This window comes from Carex rostrata, chromosome 20 (genome assembly GCF_964058835.1).
Source record: "Carex rostrata chromosome 20, lpCarRost1.2, whole genome shotgun sequence".
NCBI classification, from domain to species: domain Eukaryota; kingdom Viridiplantae; phylum Streptophyta; class Magnoliopsida; order Poales; family Cyperaceae; genus Carex; species Carex rostrata.
Genome location: NC_135937.1, coordinates 9207147 through 9215631, shown reverse-complemented (window position 1 = coordinate 9215631; position 8485 = coordinate 9207147). Strand labels below are relative to the sequence as shown.

The 8485-nt window shown below is 35.1% G+C and overlaps 2 protein-coding genes across 3 annotated transcripts; one reads left to right on the top strand and one right to left on the bottom strand.

Moving 5' to 3' along the window:
• Positions 1-809: 809 nt before the first annotated feature.
• On the bottom strand, positions 810-4090 carry LOC144572886 (uncharacterized). 2 transcript variants are annotated; one of them, XM_078322570.1, is made up of 7 exons: positions 3402-4090; positions 3125-3330; positions 2707-2949; positions 2392-2502; positions 1584-1996; positions 1288-1360; positions 810-1203 (listed from the first exon to the last, which is right to left on the bottom strand). In XM_078322570.1, exons 1-7 carry the CDS (start codon positions 3574-3576, stop codon positions 1045-1047), a joined length of 1380 nt encoding a protein of 459 aa, XP_078178696.1. In that variant the 5' UTR covers positions 3577-4090; the 3' UTR covers positions 810-1044. The 2 variants fall into 2 exon arrangements, with proteins under 2 accessions (XP_078178696.1, XP_078178695.1); XM_078322569.1 differs by having other exon boundaries at positions 2704-2949; positions 3402-4089.
• A 2389-nt stretch (positions 4091-6479) lies between these two features.
• On the top strand, positions 6480-8187 carry LOC144572208 (large ribosomal subunit protein eL24-like). The gene is given in 6 exon segments (XM_078321672.1): positions 6480-6546; positions 6699-6747; positions 6882-6957; positions 7050-7151; positions 7549-7697; positions 7871-8187. Coding segments are annotated over 5 exon segments (489 nt in total). The 5' UTR covers positions 6480-6546; positions 6699-6736; the 3' UTR covers positions 8022-8187.
• Positions 8188-8485: the final 298 nt, after the last annotated feature.

The following is an 8485-nucleotide window of genomic DNA, read 5'->3' as shown; positions in this document are numbered from 1 at the left end:
CGGCTTTTTCTATATAATAAAAATGAGGTAAAGTCATCTGATTTTAAAAATTCACAAGTGATCTTCTATTTAAAATTCAAACATTCTATTTTTACACAAAATATATTATATTAGTTACTAGATTTAAATTATTTTTAACACAAAACATATTTATTAGTAATTTAAAAAAAAAATACCAAAATAAGAATTTAGATATGATGACATAAGAGTTACATAGAAAACAAAGAATATCTTTTTAGACTTGAAACGAAAAAAGATGTACCGGTATGTGATTGTTCGAATTGATGATAAGGAAAATAAGATAATTGTAGAGAAGGGGCGAATGTGCCAGAGCTACATTATCTATTAATGATTGTTGATTTGTTGTTTACAATAATTTTATTACCTGATGATTGTCCATTTGCTGTTTATGAATATGATTTTGTAACTAAGTATAATTGTTAAAAGAGTATCTTCTTATTTAAATATATATATTTGTATTTCTTTTGTATGAATTTTCATAGATAAATTGTGTTTTTTTATTATAGATTTTTCCATATTTTTGAAGGAAAAGGGTTCTAATGGCCTCCATTGTGCCTCTATTTTTCTACGGATTTACAAATAATTAATATTTCCAAGATTTAGTTTAATCTAAACATGCATATCAAGTGATATCAAGGTGAAACATTAGTTTTAATTTAAGGCATTATGACTAAAGGTACAAATTAAGAAGCAAAAAAGAGCACAAATTAAGCTGAACCAGCACTATGACTATGACTAAAGGGGTGAAATCAAGTATCACAGAAATTTACACAACAAAGCACTATGACTAAAGGGGTGAAATCAAGTATCACAGAAATTTACACAACAAAACTATCTTAGGAAAGAACTTTGTCCTTTTGTTTAACCAAATGCACTGCACAAACAAAATTGTTCATGCAGTCATTGCCATCACAAACAAAATAAGCTCTCCCTAACAATGACTAACCAAGTTCATTAAAAAAAAAACAATGATTAACCAAGTTAGAAATTAACTACATATTCACAACACGCGTGTCAGGTCAATCAGCTATCAACCCTCTCTTCTTTCTTCATTATATTGCGCCATTTGTCCTTGAGATCAATCGGAATTCTGGTTTTATGAAATACATTTGGATACAATTCTAAAATTGAACTCCAAGGAATTCTCCCATCAACTGTGACCCCAATTTTTTTCATCCCTTCCTGTTACATAAATTTGGGGTGAAAATTGAAGCACATAAATATCAAACAAACAAGAAAAATGGTTAATCTAAGAAAAATACGTACTCTAAGAGCATTTTCCTCTTCAGCCGACCAGGGAAGCATATTGCGTCTACGAGGACCTGCAACCTTATTGGAACTGAGAGATGGAACAACCAAAACATATCAATTTCAGTTACATAAATTATGAGTTTCTTTGGTTAGGTCCAATAATTGCAAAGATATGTGGCCAGTTGTAGGGTTGGCTTATAGATATTACAAGTAATCAAAGGTATCAACAAATATGTCCAACTCTCTTCATTAATTCAACAAACTACAACCGTTAATATGATGAAAAAATAAAAGCAAAACAGGAGCCTTACTAACGAGGCGTCGGTCTGCGCTTTTTTCTATTTTTTGCATCTGCATTAATTCTATATTCTCTTCTTCTCTCATTCCCCATCTCTTCATTCATCGGCACTGCTTCATGGTTCCCAGACGTGGCTCCGGGACCCGACTTAACATGTATATACTTATCTAGCCGTGCAAATGCCGAGTCAGCCTCACGCTTCTTAGCCTCCTCACCTCTCCCACCAAGTATATCCCTATCCTTTGACACATTTCTGTCATTAGATTTGACATGTTTCTCCTTCCTCTTACCATTTTTGTCCACCAAGTATATCCTCTCGCAATCACTCGCATCATCTCGAAAATCGGCATTGGACCTCAAATTATTATCATTTTCATTTCTGGAGGGTTCAATTGGAATGCTTGTCTCTGGGATAGGTTCTTTAGGCTGTAATAATAGAACAAAAGTATAATTACAGAAATAAGTAGCAAATAATTGATTATATCATCTATATAACGAAGAAAACACTTCATATAAGCTCCTAGAGATCCTCCCCCCCCCCCCCCCCCCCGAAAAAAAAAAAACAGAGATAACGGATGACATAAAAGATCAAATCACCTAAACACCTTTGGAAAATATGATCAGAACCTCTCCTCTCTCATAAATTCTCTAAAATACCCTAATTAACCTTAACCCGTTGATGATGATAATAAGCACCCTTTGCATAAAATGGAGAAACTCAGCAAGCAGGGGTACAGGACATACTGATATTGAAATTAAACAAGTGCTACAAAATGCACAATTTCCCTTTAAAAATAACATCCGAGTAGCATGTGAAGTACCTCTTCGACTGATGTCTTTGGCTCAGCATCTCTCCTCTTCAGAATAAACTTGTTCATGTCATCACTTAAAGGCTCACTCCTCGCTGCTTCTAAATTAGATACATTTCCTATCTGGCACAATAATTAATGCATAAATAGAAATAAAAAAATATATATATGCAGCTCTCCTCTTCAAAATGTATGAAGTTTCTTTTACATCAATCTACCAAATAAGCTCAAGTGATCCTGAAATAAGTCCGCCAAGACACTTATTCGGTAATTTTGAGGTGTTCAACTTGAAAAGTAAAAGAAAGAAGAAAAGAAAAATAGTACCACTGTTGTGGGATTATTTTCTTGCAAAGGTTCGCTGGTTGTCTTATCAGCATCAAGGGCATTCTGAGAAGATAAGTTTTGTGAGGCATCATTGTGCATAGGCCCTAATGTACCACCCGATCTAGGGCTGGTAATCATCTCATGTTCATCATCTACAACATTATCTTTTTGCCTATGACTTGAAGAAGAACCATTTTCCCTTGTAGAATGCAGTTTAGCATTAGGTCCCAAAACAGATTCTTTCAACTAAAATAAAAAGGAAAGAAATGAATGAAGCAATAGTTACAATTTTGAATGATACAAATGCAATGCTGAACTTGAGATACATAATTTAGGAACTTAGGTTTTAATTGGAACTGAAGAGTGCAGTTGGGACAGATAGTGGACACAAGAACTGAAGAGTAATATTAAATTGATGTACCCTTTTGAAGGTGTGAGAAAGAGAGTCGAGAGTGGGTTGAGAGATGTCTATAGCAGTAGCACCGGCTGTGTCATCCTTGGTATCTACAATACCTTTGTCTCTACCTATACATCTGCTGGTGTATTCCTCCAAATATCTTAACGCAAGTCTCTCTAGTACCGATTGAGGAGCATGGGTGTAAAAATTGGGAAGTCTATTGATCAACTCTGAAAGAGAAGAGAAGAGAGTTAGATATCTATCTTGAGGAAGTAAACAATGAGTAAAAGGAAAAGAAAACCTTTGAGGAGAGGAAGGTCGGCTTTGCAGTCGGCTAGGGTTTGAATGATGTAGTACCATGCCAGAGACGAAGACGAGAGGGAAGGTGAATTAGGGGGGGGCTGGTGATGAGTTGAATCAGCCTCAGGGGAGGTCGGCGGCGACGGAGAGTCGGGCACGGACAACGAGGCAGACATGGATCAATGATCGATCGTCTCTCCTTCTCCTTCGCCTTCGCTCTCTACTCACTGCTATATTACTACTCACCGACACCGATCAATGATCGATCGTCTCTCCTTCTCCTTCCCCTTCGCCTTCGCTCTCTACTCACTGCTATACTACTACTCACCGACACCGATCAATGATCGATCGTCTCTCCTTCTCCTTCTCCTTCTCCTTCTCCTTCGCCTTTGCTCTCTACTCACCGACACCGATCAATGATCGATCGTCTCTCCTTCTCCTTCCCCTTCGCCTTCGCTCTCTACTCACTGCTATACTACTACTCACCGACACCGATCAATGATCGATCGTCTCTCCTTCTCCTTCGCCTTTGCTCTCTACTCACTGCTATACTACTACTCACCGACACCGATCAATGATCGATCGTCTCTCCTTCGCCTTCGCCTTCGCTCTCTACTCACCGACACCCACAGAGATTCTCTATCTGTTGATACGATTTGGGCCCAACCCAAACATCTTATCTTATCTTTCTCTTCTCTTCTCTTCTTTTATTTCCTTTTCTAATCAGAAGAGAAAAATAGACATTTCTTTCTTTTATAAATTTAAATTTAAATAGCATGCTCATTATTTATCATTATAAATCTCCGAATAATTTTTGGAGGTTTTGTAGTATTTGTGCCTTTCATTTGTCAAAATATACAAATTGAAGAATATTTTTTTTTTTTTAGATTTGGAGTGATTGAAACGGTAATTAAAAATTAAAACAAATTGCAAGGTTGTTTCCGAATAGTCATGCTTTTATTTAATGGGACAAGTTATTTCCGAATAGTATGGATGAGAGCATATTTTCTTAACAAAAAAAAAAAAGTGTTTTAATGCGTCTAAGCTTTGTTCAGTTTATGAACAGCTCAAAATAAGGCAATAATTTTTGGGCTTCAGCATCAACCACCAAAACAGTGCGGATGCACTCAGTGAGATACGCAAAAATTTTCAGAAAGTTAAATAAGGAAAGTTGGAGCCAGTGCTGATCAGACCACCCGCATTTATCACCAGTGCGGACGCACTGGACCCGCAAACAGTCAGAATTACATATTTTGATAGTTTTTCTATTTCTGGCGCACCAAGAACGCATTTTAAGAGCCAAATTTAGACATGACAGTTTGGGAAACAATGCAAAGATAGCACCCACTAACCCCACATTCTAGCCTCTAAATTGGACATAGTCTTTGGCTAGTTTTCTCTCTAGGGATTTAGGTCAATGCATGAACATGTTTAATTCTATTTTATTCTGATTTTAGTTTTTATGATGATTGTTTGATTTGATGTTAATTTCTGTGATCTATTCTTTATGAATTTCATTAGTACTTGAATTGTAGTTCACCTAGTTAGGTTTAGTGAATTGAAGTAGCTTGAAATCATGTTATATCATGTCTTTCCGCTTTAGTTTATTAAATTATAGCATTGGTCAAGGTAAGGAGAGTACTAATTGAAATCATAAACATGTCTTAGGATTTAGTTTATCTTAGGACCAATTTGATATCTAAACCGGATTTTCAGAAATTAAGGTTAGGGTTTGGTGAAGTATTAAATTGAAGTCAAAACCTAATTAGGACATCTTAGAACAAATATTGATATATACTTTCAAGCGTGTGTATTAAATATCCTTCTAGGTTAGTGACAGTCCTAGAATTCGAGGAACATTAATCCATCCACCCAAAGTATTTGTATCAATATTTATTTCAAAGGCTAACACAAGTTATAAACCATTTTTTAAGCTTTCTTAGAATAAATATTGATGTTTGTTTTGGAGCATGTGTATTAAATATCCCGCTAGGCAAGATAAAACTCCTAAAATTTGAGGAACATTAAACCACCCACCCAAGATAATGGCATCAATATTTATTTCAAGGACGACATAAGTTAGAAACCTTGTCATAATCAAACATGAATTTAAACAAACAAATAGATAAAATTAACAAGGGATATTGAACCCAAACTTAGGATTGTTAGAACAAAACCCCCCATTTACTTTACTTTCTCTTATTTTTCTGAAATTAATTGATAAAGTTTAAGCTAAGTATCTACTATACTCGTTCGACACCCTAAGTTCTACATTGATCGGTTATACGCTTGCAATAAATCTCTCTTTGGGTATTAAATGTAATAAATTTAAAGACATAAAGAGTATAATCCAAGCACAATTCCATAACTCCAAAATATTCATCAATTTACAATTAAAATTTTTATATCACTTATAAATGATAAAACGTGAATGTGTTTACAATATTGAATTTTAACAAAAATATGAGACATATATATATAAAATTTAAAACACCAATCTCTTGGCCATCTATCAATCCAAAATAAAATAGAATTTTCATTACCTGCTATTTTATTTAGTCTAATATTATATTATATTTTGCACTTATTTCTTTATTACTAAAATTATTTTAAATTACTATTTGATAAGCCTTATTAAATTATACAATGATGATAATAAATACAAGATATTGAGCAAACTAATACACTATAATTGTAACTAATATTTGAAATACAGATTATAGCCCTTCTAACAAGTCTGTTTTGAAGATGGTCGGCCTCCAAACTGATGGAGCATAAGATTTTCTGCTGAATTTAAAATAGATGGCCAATCTTGCATGACGCATGACATGATAAAATGAGATGAGATGAGATGAACTTCATTTACTTAATTTACTGTTTGAGTGTTAATTTCTATGCTAAGCAGGTTTAATTTGGACAATAATAATGAGCTAGCGCTAGCTAGCTGTTCTTAATTAATGTCTATTATTTTTGGAGAAGGCCCATTAACAAAGAGAATTATGGCCCGTTGTGTTATTATGGGCCCATAATAAGCACTCCAAAAACCCAGAGGCGTATATATACTAATACTATATAGTATAGGCAGTGCTTGCTCCAAAAACCTAGAGGCGCCGCACGCAACCGCAACTCCTCCTCGTCCTTGCAAGGTTAGATTTCTTCGTTTTTTCACTCGTTCCGTTCCGATCAAAAATGTCATCCTCTTCACTCGTTCCGACCTTACTGTAGAGATGTTTGGTCTGTTATCAATGATCCGTAGATCCCGTTCGCTCATGCTTAAATTTATTTTCATTCATTGTAGTTTCAGGAGAAACGTGAAGGCAACGTAAGGCTGATAAAATGGTGTTAAAGTAAGTTGTTCGATCTTGTTCTTCTTCTTTTTTTTGTAGATTTCATTTTCATCCCGAGCTAGGATTTGTATCATAATTAGAGGCTTGATTTTGTTTTCTAATGTATTTTCTATGTATCTGTTACTTGTTTACAGGACAGAGCTTTGCCGTTTCAGTGGACAGAAGATCTATCCTGGAAAGGGTATTCGTTTTGTTCGTGCTGACTCCCAGGTAATTTTTTCAATGTGTTTAGTAGGATGTAAAATGCTAGTTTTTTTTTTTTGTTTTTTTTTGGTACTGAAATTAAGTTTACTTGGTGATAGGTATTCTTGTTCGCCAACTCAAAATGCAAGCGGTACTTCCACAACAGGCTCAAGCCAGCCAAGCTCGCGTGGACTGCTATGTACCGTAAGCAGCACAAGAAGGTAAAACTCTTATTATTTATTGTAAATTATTCATATTGGCTCATATTGTGTTGTTGGTTACTGTGTTGCTGTATGGACATGCTGGTTAAAATTGTGTATAACGAGTAAACTCGTCGACGGTCTTTTGTATTGCCTTTTGCTGTATGGTGTTACAGCACTGCAATAGTTGCATTGGTTTACCAGGGTTAAGAGCTAATGTTGTGTAACATTGGGTGTAGCTGCTATTTTGTCAATTTTCTTATATAATTAATTCATCAAGTAATAAATGCTCTGCAAGTTTGTCTGTTTAAATTATAAATCAATATGCTAATGCTATTGCTTTATTTTGATGTATCCATTGTAAATTAAATTAAATGCTGCTTTCTAGAAATGAATGGTTAAAAATTGGCAATTGCAGGATATCCAAGCTGAGGGAGTGAAGAAGAGGCGCAGAGCTGCCAAGAAGCCCTACTAAAGGTCTATTGTGGGGGCTACTCTTGAGGTCATCCAGAAGAAGAGGGCTGAGAAGCCTGAGGTCAGGGATGCTGCCAGAGAGGCTGCTCTTCGGTATGTCAGAACTTGTCATTTCTGTTTAAATTAGGGTGTACTTCAAATTGTTGTACCATTTTGGGATTTGATTAAAAGCTGGGTATAATATAGAAGGGGATATGTGAATTTTTTCATTAAGCTTCTTTTGCAAGACGTTTAAAGATTTGAATTTCTGTCTGTATCCATTATAGTGAGATCAAGGAGCGTATCAAGAAGACGAAGGATGAGAAGAAGGCAAAGAAGCAAGAAATCTTGGCCAAGTCCTCAAAAGGTGCTGCCAAAGGTGCTGCCCCAAAGCCCACCAAAGGTCCCAAGCTTGGTGGTGGCGGTGGCAAGCGCTGAAGCGTCCCTGTTTAGATTTTGTAATTCCTTTTTCTGTGGAACAAAGTAATGTTTAATCTAGTGTTTTTGTTTGAGGTATTGATAGTTTTCGGAATTTTCATCAGACTTGCAGCCAAAAGTTTTGTTGCTATTTTGCTATGGTATAAATGTGTTGATTTTAATTTACCATATTTTGTTTTTGGTTCTTTTTGAGTCTTTGCTCCCACCCCCTTCATCCCCCAAATTGACAAATTAAGGTTTTTTACTTTGTTATATTCAAATGAATGAACAAAACTAATTTGCATGTTGAAAATAAAGTAAGCTTCAAGGAAATCAATTGAGGAATTTTGAAAATCTCTAGTGACTAACAATGTTTTATATCTTTTGTTCTTTTTTGATCGTTTATGTGCTTTCTTTGTCTACTTTCCCATAAACTCATACATAAACGGAACATAACTGGAAATGTTTCAATCACAGTAGAAAGA

Coding starts and splice junctions, on each gene's coding strand:
- LOC144572886 (XM_078322569.1), bottom strand. CDS start 3,576: ATGTCTGCCTCGTTGTCCGTGCCCGACTCTCCGTCGCCGCCGACCTCC. Junction 1,997..2,391: donor CAAAGACATCAGTCGAAGAG/GTACTTCACATG, acceptor CTATTATTACAG/CCTAAAGAACCTATCCCAGA. Junction 1,204..1,287: donor AAGAGGAAAATGCTCTTAGA/GTACGTATTTTT, acceptor TTTATGTAACAG/GAAGGGATGAAAAAAATTGG.